This window comes from Eptesicus fuscus, chromosome 22 (genome assembly GCF_027574615.1).
Source record: "Eptesicus fuscus isolate TK198812 chromosome 22, DD_ASM_mEF_20220401, whole genome shotgun sequence".
Lineage (NCBI taxonomy): Eukaryota > Metazoa > Chordata > Mammalia > Chiroptera > Vespertilionidae > Eptesicus > Eptesicus fuscus.
In genome coordinates this window covers 14,111,979-14,131,549 of record NC_072494.1, presented here as the reverse complement: position 1 = coordinate 14,131,549, position 19,571 = coordinate 14,111,979, and the positions used below count along the sequence as shown (strand labels likewise).

The following is a 19,571-nucleotide window of genomic DNA, read 5'->3' as shown; positions in this document are numbered from 1 at the left end:
TATGATATTTTTCATACACTCATAGGTATTGATTGGAGTTTGGGTCTTCAGGTGATCTTTTCTCCAGACTCCTAGCAATTGCTGTGAAAAAAGAAAAGTTTGTCCTTGAAGCTTATGTATATATGAGTGAATGAAAGGATGAATGGGTATATCTTTTTGAGGTCTAATGGAAATTTTCTGGCCTCATCTTGGAGCAAGAGTGCTAAAACCGCTTTCCTGGAGCAGAGTGAAGCAAAAAGAGGTATTAAGTAGGTGAGGGGGAAACGAATGTCCATCTCTCAGCCTTCGATAGAGTCAGGAGGTAGACAGATTACTTCTGGTCTTGGCTAAGTAGTCATTTAAAAAATATTTTATTTTAGCCCTAGCCAGCTTGGCTCAGTGGATAGAGCATCAGTCTGCAGACTAAAGGGTCCCGGGTTTGATTCCGGTCAAGGGCACATGCCTGGGTTACGGGCTTGATCCCCTGTGTGGGGCGTGCGAGAAGCAGCCGATCAATGATTCTCATCATTGATATTTCTTTTTTTTTTTTTTTTTTTTTGATTTTTTACAAAGAGGAAGGGAGAAGGATAGAGAGCTAGAAACATCGATGAGAGAGAAACATCGATCAGCTGCCTCCTGCACACCCCCCACTGGGGATGTGCCCGCAACCAAGGTACATGCCCTTGACCGGAATCGAACCTGGGACCCTTGAGTCCGCAGGCCGACGCTCTATCCACTGAGCCAAACCGGTTTCGGCTCATCATTGATATTTCTATCTCTACCTCTCTGAAATTAATTATGCACACACACACACACACACACACACACACTGAGTGGCCAGATTATTATGATCTCTGAACGCATAATAATCTGGCTATTCAGTGTGTGTGTGTGTGTGTGTGTGTGTATTAGAGGCCCGGTGCATGAATTTGTGTATGGGTGGGGTCTGGCCAGCCTGGCCAGGGGAGGAGACATGAGCAGTTAGCCGGCCTGCCTGCTGGTCGAACTCCTGGTTGAAGGGACAATTTGCATATTAGCCTTTTATTATATAGGATATACACTGAGTGGCCAGATTATTATACGTTCAGAGATCATAATAATCTGGCCACTCAGTGTGTGTGTTATAGCCTTTGTTTAAATTTTTTTTCTTATTTTTAAATATTTTTATTGATTTTTAGAGAAAGATGAAAGGAAAGGGAGAGAGAGAGAGAAACATCGATCGGTTGCCTCATATGCACCCCAACTGGGAATTAAACCCACAACCTGGACTTGTGCTGTGACCAGGAATCAAACTGGTGACCTTTCAGTGCATAGTACGACACTCAACCAATTAAGCCACACCAGCCAGGGCTAACTATTTTTAGCAGGAAATGAAGTGGATGCAGAGGGAACATTGAAGGAGGATATTATGGGTCAGTTTGTAAAGTGGAATGAGAATTTAGCGTATTTCCTCTCTTTACTGATTTAAAAAAATCCACAATCCTTTTCCCACTGGTAGGTCTTCAGAGGCAATAATGCATGGAGCCATCACCTATGATAACAGTGCCTTCTGAAATACTTCCTGAAAGACCAACCTTTTAATGTTGGGGTCCATGTTTTTAAACTTGCAATATTCAGTCAGTTTCTCAGGAATCATCTCTAGAAGCTCCTCAATGTCATGCTTGAACCCAGGTTCAAGTTGTTTACTGTTTCAACTATAGCCTTGTTGATTTTTGTTTTGTTTTGTTTTTTAATCCTCACCTGAGGATATTTTTTCCATTGATTTTTAGAGAGAGTGGAATAGAGAGGGAAAGACAGAAATATTGATGTGATAGAAACACATCAATTGGTTGCCTCCTGCACAAGGCCCGACCAGGGCCTGGGCCGGGGAGGAGCCTGCAACCGAGGTATGTGCTCTTGACCAGAATTGAACCCGGGACCCTTCGGTCTGCATGCTGATGCTCTATTCACTGAACCAAACCGGCCAGGGTGCCTCGTTGATTTTTATAACCTCCTTATCCTTGGGAAACACTTTCACATCATGGATGAACTTCTTTAGTGTCTTCTTAAGAATGCTGTTCATACACTCCTTGGTTACCTCACCCCAAGCCCAAGCCAAGTTCTTGATGCAGTCATAGATGTAATCCTTCCCGAATTGCATTAGTGTCTTCTCAGTGTCTTCCTCAGTTGCAGTGGAGAAAGGTCCTCTTCAGGTAGTAGGCCTTAAAAGCTATTGTAACTCCTTGTTTCATTGGTTGGATCAAGGAGATGGTGTTTGGAGGGAGAAACACCACGTTGCTATTGGGATGAAGATCACCAATAAAAGGAGGATGTCTGGGAGCACTATCAACAGTAAGCAAAATCTTGAAAGGTATACTATTCTCCAAATAGTATTTCCATTTTCCTGGCATAGCAATTCAGGAAGACATCTTAGAAGAGGAGCTGGTCATCCATGACTTGTTACTGCTTCTGTAGTACACTGGTGCTGTATGCTTATTGATACGCTTGAAGGCATGGTGGTCTCACTTTGCCACATCAAAGGGTTTTAATTTGCAGCCCACAACATTGCCCCCAAGCAATTGATAACCTGTCCTTAAAAGCCTTCAAGCCTGGGGGGGTTCTGGTCAAGATGCAGGGTAAGTAAACATGGTACTCAGAACCTCCCACAACCACATCAAAATTCCAACTAAAGCACAGAACAACCATCATTCAGAATCGCCCCAAATCTAGCTGAACAGAAATCTTACAACTCAGCATATATATAGAAGAAGCCACATCAAGATGGGTAGGCCCTAGCTGGTTTGGCTCAGTGGATACAGCGTTAGCCCTCAAACTGAAGGGTCCCGGGTTTGATTCCCAGTCAAGGCCGCATACCTCAATTGCAGGCTCGATCCCAGGCCCTTGTCAGGGCACATGTGAGAGGCAATGAATCAATGTATCTCTCTCATTGATATCTCCCTCTGTTTCCCCCTCCCACTCTAAAAATCAATGGAAATAAATATACTTGGGTGAGGACTAACAACAACAAAAACAAGACAGGTAAGAGGGGTGGAGAGCTACTATATCACCCAGCAATCCTTCTGGGTATCTACCCAAAAAGTTGGAAAACATTTATTCATAAAGATATATGTACCTCTATGTTTATTGCAGTGTTATTCATAGTTACCAAGACATGGTTAAAGCCTTGTCCTAATAACGCCAAGGTTGTGGGTTCGATTTCTGGTCAGAGATATATATCTCCACTACAGTTCTGTCTAGAACCTTAATTCCTGGGCAACCTCATCCATCTCATCATTTTAAAGATCAACTATATACTGAAAAATTTTAAATTGATATTTTCTACCTAGACCTCTCATGAATTTCATACTTACATATTTAATGCCATTTATGTGTCTGATATCTCAAACTCAAGATGTCCATACCTGAAATCCTGATTCCTACTCAATTTTCACATGACTGTTCCTTTCCCTCTTTCTTCCCCTGGTTCATGTGAGAAAATGGCCACTTCATACATATTTTCTCTAAGTTCATTCAGTTCTTTATTGGTTGTCTGGGCCCTATAGCTGCCCTTCAGCTTAGGGTCTTCCTGAGCTGCACACAAAGACCTATCACCTACTGGGACCAAGAAGGTAACACAGAGGAGGTGGTCCTTGTCCCAACATACACACCCCACCCTTTGGGGCTTATGTTCTAAGACTTCTAGAGGTACAAACCTATATCTTCAAGATTTATAGCTCATTATTCTCCCCTTGACTAGCATGAACTTCAAACTCATCTGCAGTGTTCTTAGATTGCAGCATTTGTCCTGGAAGCTCTTCTGTTTCTGTTTCTCTCTAGTGGGCCTATGACTGCCCCCCAGTTTCCCCTCCAGGGCCTGGGGCTTCTCCTCCATCATTTCCTTGTCTGGATTATTCCAACAGCCTCCTTAACTAAGTGTTTATGAAGTCTTGTTGTTTTTTTAATCCTCACCCAAGGAGTGCAGATATTTTTTTCCATTGATTTTTAGAGAGAGGAAGGGAGGGCTAAGATGGGAAGGAGAGAGAAAGAAACATCAGTGTGAGAGAGATACATTGATTGGTTGCCTCACCCATTTGCCCCCACTGAGGGCAGGGATCAGGGATCAAACCTGCAACCCAAGCACTTGCCCTTGACCTGGGATTGAACCCATGAGCATCTGGTGCACAGGCAGACACTCTAACCATTGAGCCATGCCGACCAGGGCTCTGAAGTCTATTTTCTTTTTCTTCTGAAGTCTATTTTCAACAGCAATGTGATTTTTTTTTTTTTTTTTTGGAGAGTGGGAGGGGGATAGAGAAACATCGATGTGAGAGAGACACATCAATTGGTTGCCTCCTACACTTGCTCCATCCAGGGCCCAGCCCAGGGAGGAGCTTGCAACTGAGGTACATGCCCTTGACTGGAATCGAACCCAGGACCCTTCAGTCTCAGGCCACTCTATCCACTGAGCCAAACCAGCTAGGGCCCAATGTGATCTTTCAAAAATATTTCCCATGTAATTTTTCTGCTTAAAGGTCTGTATACAAGGGCTCCCATCTCAGAGCTAAAAGCCAAAGTCCTTACAGTGACCTCTTAGACCTCTACCACTTATGCCTTCTCCTACCCTTTTCTAGCCACACTGGCTTTCTTGTTCTTTCTCTAATATGTCAAGACATTCCTATTTTAGGGCCTCTGCACTTGCAGTTCTTTCTGCCCTTCCCCCATATCTGCTTTGTTATCTTGTTCTCAATGTTCATATTTACAAGGAGAAAATTATGAGGTAACCTAAATTAAACTACAGCAGGCCAGAGAGTGGAAGGAAGAGATAATTAGAGGTTAAGCAGTTAACATCTGTAGTGCAAAACTAACAAAAGACTGCTTGCACTCAGTGTATTTGGGACTTATTAACTTCTAGGTGACTATTTCTAGATTATCTAAAAAGAGAGAATAGCTAGTTTGACCAATTTCTTACCTCCCCCCTCCCCATTTTTGAACCCCAGGAACCTCTGCTTCTTGTTTACACACGCGTTTTACAGATTCTTGTGGACTCTGCTGCTCCTATCCCAGCTTCACCTTCTCCCATCCCCTTTGTCTATAGCTAACGTAAATTATTTAAGAAGGATTTGTATCTTACTCCCCCTACTTCATGTACTGTATAATGCTTGCATACCTGGCCAGTGTGGGTCAGTTGGTTGGAGTGTCGTCCCATACACTGAAAGGTTTTGGATTTGATTTCCAGTCAGGGTACATACCTAGGTTGCAGGTTTCATGCCTGGTCGGGGTGCATATGGGAAGGCAACTGGTTGATGTTTCTCTCACATTGATGTTTTTCTTTCTCCCTTCCTCTCTCCCTAAAATTAATAAGCATGTCCTCAGGTAAGGATTAAAAAAAAAATGCTTGCAAAACCCAAGGACATTAGACATGTTTTTTTTACCTAGCCATGTTGGTGGTGGTTAGGCTCACACCCCAAGAATCAGTCTTCTTTTTTTGTAGCAATGGCCTAATCAACCTTTTCTTTTAAAGACTTTCAGCTGTGAAAGTTAAAATTTTTGTTTAACAAGAGCAAGTGTCCCTTCCTTCCTGACTCACCAAACCACCATTCCTATGCCCATACAGGATCACCCATTCTATACCCTCTACCTCTCTTAACCTGCTTCATACTTCTTCATAGAACTCCATACTACTCCTTGATACATATTTGCTTATGGTATCCTGACACTAAGCCCCAGAGGGAAGGAATTTTTGTCTGTTTTGCTGTTACTCTCCAACATCTAGAATGGTACATCCCACATGTTCAACAACTTTTTGTTGAATTAATGAATACTAGATATGAGTTTGACGAAATAGGTTCCCTGCGTCAAGAAACATGAGTCTACTAGGGAGTCATAAAATAATTAAAATATAATAATTGCATTTGTTCAGTGGGACACAGAAGCCTCCAAATCTGCTCAGAGGATTTACATGGCAGATGAGTTAGAACGGTTAATCTAGGTGGTGCTAATCAATATACTAGTTATCCAAGGCTCCTGTAAACTATAATGTACTATGCAATTGTGAGATGGTCTTAGCTGGCCAAGGTGAGATATGTTAACCTTTCCTGGTCTTGAAAATTTTATGGGGAGCCTGGCCCGAGTGGCTCAATGGTTGAGCATAGATCGATGAAACAGGTCACGGCTCATTCCTGGTGGGGAACTTGCCCCGGTTGCCAACTCCATCCCCACTGTGGGACATGCAGGAGGTAGCCGATCCATGAATCTTTCATCATTGATGTTTTTCTCTCTCTCCTCTCTGAAATAAAAATTAAAAAAAAAAAATCCTCACCAGAGGGTGATTTTTCAGAGAGGGAAAGACAAATATCATGTCAATTGGTTGCCTCCTGTAGGCACCTTGACCAGGACCCCTGTGGGGGATGGGTCTGCAACCAAGGTCCATGCCCTTGACCCCAATCCAACAGGGGACCCTTTGGTCTGCAGGCCAACGCTCTATCCACTGAGCCAAACCGGCTAGGGCTGAAATCAATAAAAAAAAAAAAAAAGAGAATTTTACCGGGAAAATTTCATTTACTTCATTTATTTCCTCTTCCTATAATTCATATAGTCAAATGGCTATGAATGGTATGGCCCAAGGGGAATGTAACATATTGCTTGGTCTGGGAGTCTGCGTATAGAATGGCTCGCTGGAGCTGGCGCATGCGCATCATTAAGGCACTGCAAGATGGCTGCCAGCCACTTTGTGGAGCGTCAGTTCCCTGAGGAGTTAGTGCCCCAGCGGCTGCAGCCGCCAGAAAGTAACAGTGGCCGCCAAGTGGTGGGCGTTTCCGGCCCTGTTTTGTGAGCTGGGTAGCCTCAAGAGAGAGAGAGATCTCACTAGGGAGGAAAAGGCAGGGCGAGACGGGGCGGGGAAGCCCCCTCCCCCAACCTCTCAGCGTGACCAACTCCCTACTCCCCTCCCCGTTTTCCCTCCCAGCCCGCTACACGCCGAGGTGTTGCGCACGCGCAGAAATAATAGACGCGCCTCCGCGGCCCTACGGTCCTGCGGGCTCCTGCGCGCGCTTCTCGTGCTTGGGCCGTGATTGGTCAGATTGCCCCGCCATCACGGCCTCCCTCTGCTTTCTAGGTTGAGAAGGAAGAGAGGGGGGCGGGACCAAGCGGCGCGTGCGCGATACTGTTGCTGTCCCCTGGCTATTGCGTTGCAAAAAAAAAAAAAAAAAAATCCTGACTAGCCATCCTGGGGCCTTTTCTGTACTAGAGGACCTAAAGGAGAAAGATTTCTGCTACCGAAGGGGCAGTCGGGTAGTATTAAATTTCAGATATTAACGCCCGCCCTAAGAGGAGTGCGGGGATAGGGGCGGGGAAGGGCCTCAGCGTAGAGAGCCGGAGTATAAAACCATTGATTGGGGGGCCAGGCAGTTTTGAAAGGCTTTGCAGGACCTGTTTTTCTGCGTGATTCTTCCTTGGTTCGTGACTGGTTTAAACACAACCCCTCGAGCAATTCTGATAAACCTTCGAAACCCACAGCCCCTCCTTCGAAGCGTGTCGGAGCCCCCAGCGTGCCCAGCAGCGGGTCCGCCCGTCCTCCCTCCGGAGGAGCCGAGCGCGTGCACCGTCCCCTCCCCCTGGCCGCCCTCCCCACCTACGGCTTTCACGCACTCTCAGTGATTGTTTTGCTCGCTCCCGCCGCCGCCGCCGCCGCCGCCGCCAGAGGAGCAGCAGCGCTTGTGCAAACCGGGAAGATGGCGGCCGGCGGCGGCGGAGGCAGCAGTAAGGCCTCCTCCTCGTCGGCCTCTTCGGCAGGGGCTCTGGAGTCCTCGTTGGATCGAAAATTCCAGTCGGTCACCAACACCATGGAATCTATTCAAGGCCTGTCGTCTTGGTGTATCGAGAACAAGAAACACCACGCTACTATCGTCTACCATTGGATGAAGTGGCTCCGGAGATGTGAGTGTTGGGGGTGCCGAGGGGGAAGGGGGAAGACTTGGGGGGGAAAATGAAGGAAATCATTGCGTGACCCGCTTGGGGTTTTCCCACGGAGCCACTGCCTTTGGCGGGGCTGCTCACGTATAAAGATCTGACCGGAGTGTTCCCAAACCCAGACTCCATTCCTAGCCAGGGTTTTTCCTCCCCCCTGGACTGCAGAAGGCTTCGCGTTTCTCGGATATTTTCGCCACTGCCTCGGTGTGACCTTGGGCCGTTGGCCCCCGGTCTGGGGGGGTTTCTGCAGGGTACCCTTTCGGAGCCCTGCACGGTTTTGTGGACTTCGCGGAACCTTGACGGAAATTGTCGCGTCCGTTTGTTTCTGGGTAGAGGCCTTGACGTGTTAATGATGATTTCTGGTTTTCCCGAAGATAGACGGGCTCGGGTGTGAGCAGTTAGCAGACCCACCTATTTCGCTGGAATATGCTGGATCGCGCTGTTCATCACCGACCTGAACTTGTGATGTGTAACAAGAAGGGCCTTATCTGGGTGCATGTTAAGTAACGTGAGTTCCACTTAGCGCTGAAGCGACTTACCTGGGAGGCTTCCCCGTGTTCGCTGCAGGGCCTCTGGGTACTGGCCGGAAACCGCTGTCGTCAGTGCTATCAATGCTTTAAAATCACTTGGGAAAACAATTTTTATTTTTTTTTTAAGGAATTGAGTTTGGTTTCATGTGTAATAATCAAACCAGGAAATCAGGAAGTGTGCTTTTTGGGGGGTGCTTTTTGAATAGGTAGTACTTTCACCACTCCCCTGGTTATTACTTTTTTTTTGGTCTTCCTTGGGGAGTTTTTCCGCTTTGCTGCTTTACTACAGAAAAGAGGTCTAGTCAACTGTCAGGAAGCATGGATTGTTTGCAGAAGGTGTCACATCTTGCAGGAGGAAGTGTGGAGAAGTCGCTGTTGCTTCCTGCTAAGAAGAGATGGTTCATCCTAAATCCACCTGTGTTTGAATTTTAGATCTTCGCTGCTTCCTGTCCGTAGCTTGTCACCAGTGATACCCATCGTTCGGTTATTCTTATTCCACTTCAGCCATTGCTTATGTGGTGTTTTGATTTGTGTTTACCTTTTAGGGAGCAGATGGATGCAAAATCATAGGCCCAAGCTTAAAATAATTTGTACATATGAAGTTATTGTTGGGAGAGATGTTTTGTGGCTCTTTAAATAATAGATGCTGAAAGGGTTGTAGAACCAAGATGGGGATTACCTATATTTATCAATAGCAGATCGAAGTTACTTTCTATATTTATCAATAGCAGATTGAAGTTACTTTCTTTTGAAGAGGTAAAATTAGAACATACAAAATCAAATATAAGTTATCAAAGACCCTCTCATATTAAATATCTGCTATGTGCCTAGCCCTCATCATTTATAGTATATCTATCTCATTACACCTTAAAACACCCTAAGAAGTAGATTTTTTAATCATTGATTTACAGATGGGGACACTAAGGCTCAGAAATGTTAATTAAGTTGCTTAAGTTTACACAATAAAATGGTGGAGTTGGAATTTGGCTACCATATCAGTTGACAATGACCACATTTAACTTTGTAAAATGTTTTCAAGATTATTCTTTAATGTACTTGGTATACCAGTGGTAGCAAACAGTGCTCATGTGAGCTGAGGACTTATTTTTCTTAAACATATTTTTCATGTTTTAAAACATTTTTACTAAATTATGAAAGTATTTAGCATTTTCTGTCTTTGGGCTCTGGTACTTTAACTGTATGGTTACATCATTTGCAAGAATAAATTGGTTTTCATCCCTGCCTTGTGGGATTACAGATGACAATTACAATATTTTTTCTAGGCAGCAATACTAGAGCCAGAATTTTTCTGCCTCTGCTGTTGTTGATATTGTATCTGAGTTTATTTCTTTTGTTAATAACTTAAGAAGGGACAAAAATGATTGCTCTAGGACAGGGGTGCGGAATGTCTGGCCCAGGGGCCCTGTAAGGCCCTGGAAATCATTTGGTCTGCCCCTGCCAAGGCACTAGGGGTGAGTTAATTAAATGTTTTACCAAATATAGCAGGTTAGTTTTTAAGTTGATAATTTTGTGTGGCCCGCGAATGATGTTATAAATATCCAAATGGCCCTTGGCGGAAAAAAAGGTTCCCCACCCCTGCTCTAGGAAGACTACTTATTTGAGGTGCGTAATACATAGTTTATTTAGTTAAGCGCTTTTGGCTTTGTAAAACCCTGATTTTTGTTCCCTTGGCCTAGTGGAATGTAACTTAACTTTCTAAAATGGTTAAGGGTAATTTGTAGTAGTTTTGTATTTACAGTTGACCTTTGAACAACTCCCAGGTTAGGGATGCCAACCCCTGAGAAGTCAGAAAACTGTGTATAACTTTTGACTCTCCCAAAACTTAATTACTAAGAGTCTACTGTTGACTGGAAGCCTTACTGATTACATAAACAGTCGATAACACATATTTTGTGTGTTATATGTACTAGTGTTACATACTGTATTCTGACGTGAAAAATGAGGTTCAATGCATAAGCTACTTTCATTGTGCCCTTCACCACTCTCCTGTCTCCCCTTAAACTCTAGTAAGGAGAGACAATAAATAAGTAAAATATTAAATATATTAGGAGGTGAGAATATTAGAAGTGCTGTAGAGAATATAAAATATAAAGCAAGGAAGGGGGGGATACAGAGTGTTAAGGGAGTTTGCAGTTTTAAATTGGATGGTAAGGGAAGGCCTCACTGAGAAGAGATGTTTGAGCAAGAAGGTAAGGTATTAAACAATGACGATATGAGGGTGTGAGAGAAAGAGTGTTCCAAGACAAAGAGGACAGAAGAATACAAAGATCTTGAGGTTAGAGTGTGCCTGCTAAGCTTAAGGAACAGCAAGAAAGCTTTTGTGGCTGGAAAGGAGTTAGTTAAAATGAGGATTAACAGATGAACTCAGAAATTATGGTGAGTGATGGTGAACGGAGAGGCCGATCACAAAGAGCTTTATAGATATTGTAAGGAGGTTTGGCTTTTATTCTGAATGAAATAGGGAGCCATTTGAACAGAGGAGTGATGTGAACTGATTTGTGTTTTTGAAAAGGTCATTGGTTGCTGCAGAAACATGTATATCAATTAGGTGGCTACAGTAGTAATCCTGGGGTCAGATGGTGGTTTAGACCAGGTTGTGGCCAGTTGAATTGATATGAAGTAATTTAATTCTAGATCTCTTCTTTATTTAATATTTTTTATTGATTTCAGAGAGGAAGGGAGAGGGGGAGAGAGATAGAAACATCAATGATGAGAGAGAATCATTGATCTGCTGCCTCCTGCACTGCACACCCCACACTGAGCATCAAGCCCACGAGCCTGTAACCCAGGGCATATGTCCGGGAATCGAACAGTGACCTCCAGGTTCACAGGTGGAATGGTCCACCATCCATCACCGAGCCACGCCAGCCGGGCTAATTCTAGATCTCTTTTGATGGTAGATCGTACTGGGTTTCTAGATGAATTAAATATGGGGTAAGAGAGGAGAGTAATAAAAAATGACTTTTTTTGCCAGAGGTATGCAACAGTCACCACAGGACAGGGTGTTAGTGTGTCTTTAGAGCCACCAGGCTGGAAGAGACCTACAGCATGCGCCACTTAATGGGGATGCATTCTGAGAAATGCATTGTTAGGTGATCTTGTCATTCTTCAAACATCATAGAGTGCACTTACACACACCAAGATGGTATATATCGCCTACTACACACCTAGACTACATGATAGAGCCCATTGCTCCTAGGTTACAAACCCCATACAGCATGGTACTGTACTGAATACTGTAGGCAACTGTAACACAGTGGTATTTGTATATCTAAACATAGAAAAGGTACTAAAATAGGGTATAAAATGGTTCACCTATATAGTGCACTTAGCATGAATGGAGCTTGTAGGACTGGAAGTTGCTCTAAGTGACTGTTGAGTGAATGTGTACACTACTGTACAGTAAGGCTACACTGAACACTGTACAACACAAGATTAAATCAAGCACAAGAGAATGATGCAATCAAGAGAGTGGCAAACACCAGATCTGTGAGTCTTCTGCTGGCACAACAAGGCCTAATGTTTTACAGCAAACTTTTTTTAGTAAGTAGAGTGCACTCTAATGATAAAAAGTGTAGTACAGTAGTAAATACATATACCAGTAACAAGGTTGTTTCTTACCATTTTTAAGTATTATGTACTATACATAATTATATGTGCTATTCTTTTACACAACTGGCAATGCAAGAGGTTTGTTTATACCAGCCTCACCACAAAACAGGAATGAGGAATACGTAGCACTACGTTGTGATGGATACATCACTAGGCGATGGGAAACTTTCAGCTCTATTATAATCTTGTGGGGCCACCTGTATGTGGCAGGTTGCTGTTGACCGAAGTGTTGTTATGTGGCCATGACTGCACTAGGGATTAAGTGTGGATAGAGAAGTAGGTGTAATAAGAAAGAATAATAAGAGTAGATAGAGAAAAGGTTGAGAGAAGGCTCTGGGGCATTCTCGTATTTTAGATACCTCTGTCTATTTATTTGATCTGATGTGGTCTTGGCTTAGGTTCTTTTTGAGGTTCAAGGTAAACTTTGTCTCAGCTCCCCAAAGAAGTAGTATATCTATTTTGATCTCTTGCATATTTCTGCTCTTGGTTTAGGCTTTATGGCAAATTATAGTATAATTGGTCTTCTTGCCCTTTGGATACCTAGGTCATATTTTTTTCATTCCATTATCCTAGGTTCATAGAGATGCAAATAATATTTTCCATGTTTCCTGACAATGTTTAAAAACATGGAAGCACCTTAGTTATACCGTATAATTATTGCAATGGTATATACTAAATGAGCCTTTTACCTGTATTATGTGATTTTACAAGCCATTGTTATGTTCTTCATTTAGCTGCGTTGTCTGTCAAATGCAGAAGGGTGGTATTATATACATGGCTCTAGGTGGATCTGAAATAACATATAGAACATAATTTTGCTATATAAGCTTATAGTAAACTAAATAAATTATGTAACAGATAAACATTCTATTCTCATAACTCAAAAGTGTGAAACAATATTGACAAGCTTCACATGGTCCTGTGGTATGTAAATCTTAAAAGGAAAATTTCATTGGCAGTAGAATAATATTAATATTAAAATTTGCTCAAACAGGTCACCCCAAAATTAAAGTTTTATCTGCAGAGAAGGGGTATGTATGTGTGATTTCTTAGGAAGTAGAGGCTTACTAATTTTATTCAAGTCCAAAGAGGGTATGTGAGTTAGTTGTTTTAAAATTTCAACTATCAGATTATGTGAGGCCTTTTAATGTGTAGAAGGAGTTCAGAGACCCTAGTAAAATTTGTCAATAACTTAACACTATTGTACAAACCAGCTTGACTGAGTTTCTCGTTTGTTTGTCAAGGAAACAAAAAAGTAGTTGTTTTGTATAATTATAGAGCACTGGAGAAATGTACATCTTGTAGAGAAAGTAGTAGAACCTAGTTCCTCCTTTTGGAAAAAGGCAAAAATTTCATCTGGGCTTTGGAACATAAAGTTTGTCTGGCTAAGATAAAGGCAGTTTAAAAAAATACCTCATTCTTTTTATTTTCTTAGAAACATTGAAATAGAGGCTCTTTGATGAAAGAAATTAAATGTATAGTATGCTGGGTTTAAATTTTTTGGTTGTGGCCTTCATTTTTTCCCTCATCTCTTTCTCTCTCCACTTTACTCTTTAGTGAATGTGTAGTTTCACTTATTTTCACTGTATGGTTCTTTGGTATCCACTAGCAGAGGGAAAGTGAGTGAGCGAGTTTCTTTATTACCCTTTAGTAAAAGCTGCAGTGTTCGAGGGGGGAAGATCTTTTAATGTTAGGAGGTACAGCATTCCACATTTTATTTTTAAAAGACCAGAACGGATACCAAACTGTTTGATAGTTTTAAAAACTATAGCATAAAGCAGTATTTTAAAATTATGATCTCTTGTGTCCAGGAGACAGCCAGCGTTACTTGAGTTATTGAAATGTATAGTGTCTTCCTGTGTCCAAAGACAGCATTTAGAAAATGAACTCAGGAATATTGAATGCTTGCTTATGTAAAACTCTGTATTGGATGCTGAAAATTATAAGAAACTTAACATTTAGTAACTAAGATAGGAATTGAACAAAAATAATTGGTTCTGGGAAGTGTGATAGTATGCATTTTTATATGCTGTAACACTTTTAAAAAATATATTTTATTGATTTTTCACAGAGAGGAAGGGAGAGGGATAGAGAGTTAGAAACATCAAAGAGAGAGAGACATCGACCAGCTGCCTCCTGCACACCTCCTACTGGGGATGTGCCCACAACCAATGTACATGCCCCTGACCGGAATTGAACCTGGGACCCTCCAGTCCACAGACCGACGCTCTATCCACTGAGCCAAACCGGTTTCGGCTGCTGTAACACTTTAAAAGAGGTATCACTTTTTGGTTGGAGTGAAAGTATTCACTGAGTTTATTTACTAGATATCATACGTATATTACCTCTAAACCCGACATTAGCTCTGTAAGATATGAGTTATCCCCACTTAAAAATTTTATAAGCTGGGGCTCACGGAGGAAACTGTCAGAAAATTTATAGCATAGGAAAAGGAAACTACCTGGTTTCAGAGTGGCTAAGCATAAGTTTAATTTAAAAAAAAAAATGTAGGCAGAAGGTGAGAGTGGGAGAAAGAAAAATAATAGATTCAAAGCCTCTGTTGCTTACAAATACTTTATTATTTAACAGTATTCTTTATTAAATTTCTAGTCATTAATGCAGTTAACTTCACAAACATATCACTAATAGATTTAATAATAAATAGTTAACATTTCCTGAGTTCTTATGTGATCTCATTTAATATAACAATTCATGAAGTAAATTTTTATTACTTAATAAGTCTATTAGTGATATATATGTAAAATTACACTGGTGACAGGGAAAATAATGAAGAAATATTATAAATGGTAATAAGGGAAGTACTTAAAGACTTAGTGACGTAAATTGTTCAAGGTACACAGCAAGTGAACAGTAGAGCCAGGATTCAAATCTAAGCAGTCTTTACTCCAGAGTCTACTCTCTACCACTGTGCTAGACTGCTTCCAATTTCTTTCAAAGTTTATTGGTATTTTGTATTGTTCCATATGTAGTGAGTGTGATGTATATAGTATGATGGTTCCCAAACAGCCTTATGCCTATTTTTTTCCAGCTTTATTGAGATGGAATTGACATCTCAATAATCACGATACAACATGATTATTTGATACACATATATATTGCAAAATGATTACCACAATAAGGTTATCACCTTATAAATTAGTTTGTGTTAGAGAACGTTTAAAGATCTAGGAACATTCAAGCATATCATACCATATTTTAACTATAGATGCCATATTGTACATTAGATCCCCAGAACTTACTCATCTAATAACTGGAAGTTTGTATCCTTTGGTCAACATCTCCCCACTCCCTAGTCCCCGGCAACCACCATTATACTCTCTGTTTCTTTGAGTTTGTGTGCCTGTGCATTTCAATGATTTCAAAGAGGTTTTTAGTATAAGTAGAATTTGATAGAACTTTTCAACCAGTTGTATGTTGGGAATGAAGTTAGAGGAAAATTTGAAAGATGGATTCTGTGGATTCTGTCTTGGGTGACAGAATTGGGGAGGAAGAGCTAGATAATGAAAGCAGATTTGAACATATGGAGTTGGAGTGTTTAGAGGGCATCTGAGAAGAGTTGTTTAGTAGATAATTAGCCTTTTAGATAGTGTATATAATCCTCATATTGGCTAATATTTATGGACAGTTATGTACCTTATGCTATCCTACACACTTCACATGTATTATGTCATGTAATCTTGACAATAACCTTTGAATATGTAGGTATTATTATTATCCCATAGAGTAGATAAGGAAAGAAGTGTTTTGAAAAGGTCATGCAGTTGGAAATAGGGGCTGGGCTTTGAAACTAGGTCTGACTGGCTTAATAAATGTTCTTGCCCTGCTGGCATGGCTCAGTGTTGAGCATCGAACTATGAACCAGAAATAGTATAGAGAGTTGTCATATACCCTGTACCCAGTTTTTCTTTTTTAATTTTTTTTTCATTTTTAATAAATCTTTATTGTTCAGATTATTACAATTGTTCCTCATCCCCCCCCCATAGCTCCCCTCCACCCGGTTCCCACCCCTCCCTCTGCCCTTACCCCCCCCACACTGTCCTCATCCATAGGTGTGCGATTGTTGTCCAGTCTCTTCCTGCACCCCCCACACCCCTTCCCCCCCGAGCATTGTCAGTCCACTCCCTTTCTATGCCCCTGATTCTATTATATTCACCAGTTTATTCTGTTCATCAGATTTTTTATTCACTTGATTTTTAGATTCACTTGTTGATAAGATATGTATTTGTTGTTCATAATTTTTATCTTTACCTTTTTCTTCTTCTTCCTCTTCTTAAAAATACCTTTCAGCATTTCATATAATACTGGTTTGGTGGTGATGTTTAGCTTTGTTTTATCTGTGAAGCTCTTTATCTGACTCCTTTAGCTTTGTTTTATCTGTGAAGCTCTTTATCTGACCTTCAATTCTGAATGATAACTTTGCTGGGTAGAGTAATCTTGGTTGTAGGTTCTTGCTATTCATCACTTTGACTATTTCTTGCCACTCCCTTCTAGCCTGCATAGTTTCTGTTGAGAAATCAGCTGACAGTCGTATGGTACTTCCTTGTAGGTAACTAACTGTTTTTCTCTTGCTGCTTGTAAGATTCTCTCTTTGTCTTTTGCTCTTGGCATTTTAATTATGATGTGTCTTGGTGTGGTCCTCTTTGGATTCCTTTTGTTTGGGGTTCTGTGTGCTTCCTGGACTTGTAAGTCTGTTTCTTTCACCAGGTGGGGGAAGTTTTTTGTCATTATTTCTTCAAATAAGTTTTCAGTATCTTGCTCTCTCTTCTTCTGGCACCCCCATAATTCTGATGTTGGTACGCTTGAAGTTGTCCCAGAAGCTCCTTACACTATCTTCATATTTTTGGATTCTTTTTTCTTTTTGCTTTTCTGGTTGGGTGTTTTTTGCTTCTTTGTATTTCAAATCTTTGACTTGATTCTTGCGATCCTCTAGTCTGCTGTTGGATCTTTGTATATTATTTTTTATTTCAGTCAGTGTATGCTTAATTTCTAGTTGGTCCTTTTTTATATCCTCGAGGGTCTCACTAAATTTATTGGCCTTTTCTAGAAAATTCTTGAAAAACCTTATAATCGTGGTTTTGAACTCTATATCCAGTCATTTGCTTTCCTCCATTTCTTTCATTTGTGACCTGTTTCTTTGTATCCGCATTTTGGCTGCTTCCCTGAGTTGATAGAGTGGCTTTGTGTGCTAGGTGTCCTATAGGGCCCAGTGGCTCAGCCTCCCCACGCCCTGAACGCTGGCCGCACTCACAAAGCACCAAGAGAGGCTTCTCATGCAAAAAGCAAAGGGTTTATTGGTACAGGCATGCCCGGTCCCACAACATACTCTGAACACAGAGCAGAGGTTGTGGGCCCCGAAGCAGGGTTTGAACACAGGTTAAATACACTTTAGGGGGCAGGGTCTTTCCATTTTACAACCCGGTAACTTTCCACAGCAGGTTTTCTGCTTCCTGGAATAGTTAAGACAATTAAGTCTGTTGACATATAAACATTTTTCTTTATCTATGCACAAACTCTTGGTATCAGTTCCCCCCAGCCATAGATGGCTATCTGGTTTCTATCTCAAAGTTCTTGGCTGACTTATTCTAATTGTCTTCAACTGACCTTGTCTTCAACTGACCTCAGGCCCTTACTGAAATGCTGGCTTTTATGATTTTACAACTCTTCACAGTTACCTGAGGTGGACACTCTTGGTGCACCCCTTTGTGGGCTGTGTGCACAGTCTTGTAGTCAAGCCTTGATTGCTGTTGGTATCACTGGGAGGAATTGACCTCCAGGCCAATTGGCTGTGAGGATCAGTTGTGTCTACTCCGGGAGAACTTCTGTGCTGGAGACACCCTTATGAGACAAGAATTGCTTCAATGGGGCTTTGGTGTTCACTGAGTCTGCCCCCTGAGTGTGTCCCTTATGGATCTGAGGAGTTGTAATCTGGATGGTCCCACTTTGATCCCTGGGTACACTGGCTCTTGGATCTCCAAGGAGGTGCTGATTTAGCCTCTGCCTGAGGCCACTGAGCAGGAGCTACAGAGAGATCTGCAGATTCCTCTTCTTTGTTTGGGTTTTGGAGGTGCCCAGATGAGGCCCAGCTGTGAAGCAATGCAAGCTGCTGCGGGGCCTTGGGCCTTCTTTTGGATGTTCTGGGTCTCACTGACTCAGCTGCAGTTTGTTAGGTAAGTTTAGATTTCAAAGGACCAGGTCATTCATATGCAAAAGCCTCTGTTCAACTTGGATGGGGCAGGATCTCAGGGCGGAGCAAATAGCAATGGCTTCCCGTCAGCCCTGCCCTAAGATGTCCCTGGGTCTCAGTGTCCCGCGGTAATCGCAAGCACCTCTGAGAGAAAGCCGCCCTCGAGTTTCGCCCATTGCCAGACAGTCCAGTTTCTCCCCGTATGAGTCTGGGTCCCCGGAGTCTCGCCCGGAACTGGAGTTCAGAGCAGTCGGGAGCTTTTGTCTCCCTCCTGATTGAGAAAGCCAGCCCTCTCCTTGCGTGCGCGCCTCCGTACCTCTGCACTTCCACAGCTCCTCTGAGTCTCAGTGTGCTTTTCTCTTTCCTTCTAGTTGTAGAATTTCCACTCAGCCTGCCTTCCTGTGGTTCTGGATGATGTCCGTTTTGTCCTTTAGTTGTAGTTTTGAAATTGTTGTGTGAGGCAGCAGTTTAGGTGTTTACCTATGCCGCTATCTTGGTTTTCTTCCCCAGTTTTTCTTGTTATTAATATCTTAAATTAATTAGTGTGGTGCATTTGTTACAACAAATGAACTAATATTGATATATGTATAATTATTAACTAGAGTTCATACTTTATTTGTGGATTTCCTTGATTTTTTGCCTAGTCATCATGTCTCTTTTTTGACTAACAGTTTTGAGAAATACTGATCAGATATTTTGTAGAATGTCCTTTAATATGGGTTTGTCTGATTCTTTTTTCTTCATGATTGGGTTATAGGTTCCTGGGAAGAAGTAAAGTGCCATTTTTATTACATCATATCAAGGGTAACTACCAGCATGACTTATCACCCATGATGCTAATGTTGATCACTGGGTAAGGCAGTGTTTGTCAGGTTTCTTCACTGTAAAGTTACTTCTCCCTCTCCTCATCATACTGGACACTTTGGAAAGAGGTCACTGTGCATAGTACACACTTAAGAAGTGGGAAGTTATGCTCCACCTCCTTGAGGGGGTAGTATCAATGTAAATTATTTAAATTCTTCTGTATGGAAGGTTATAAGCATATTTTTAAATGTTTTTATTCATTATTCTCATAGAGAGAAAGGGAGAGGATAATACATCCTTAAAAAGCTCCTTTACTTCTTTTTTAGCATACACTAGTAATGCATTAAAAATATGCTTATGCCTGGCTGGTGTGGCTCAGTGGATTGAGCGTCATCCCATGAACTAAGAGGTCTTGGGTTGGATTCTGGTCAGGACACATGCCCAGGTTGTGGGCTCGATCCCCAGTAGGGAGC

The 19,571-nt window shown here is 41.9% G+C and overlaps 1 protein-coding gene across 7 annotated transcripts in view; it reads left to right on the top strand.

Annotated features, from left to right (window-relative positions):
• The first annotated feature begins 7,142 nt into the window (after positions 1 to 7,142).
• The window catches only part of RPRD2 (regulation of nuclear pre-mRNA domain containing 2), a 67,701-nt gene continuing 55,272 nt past the window's right edge, over positions 7,143 to 19,571 (top strand). For 5 of the 7 annotated variants that reach the window (XM_008155824.3, XM_054712041.1, XM_008155825.3 and 2 more), the window contains exon 1: positions 7,143 to 7,893. In XM_008155824.3, coding sequence (XP_008154046.2) covers positions 7,689 to 7,893 — 205 coding nt within the window. In that variant the 5' untranslated portion in view covers positions 7,143 to 7,688. The remainder of the gene's footprint in view (positions 7,894 to 19,571) is intronic. The other 2 variants (XM_054712038.1, XM_008155823.3) reach the window with 1 other exon arrangement.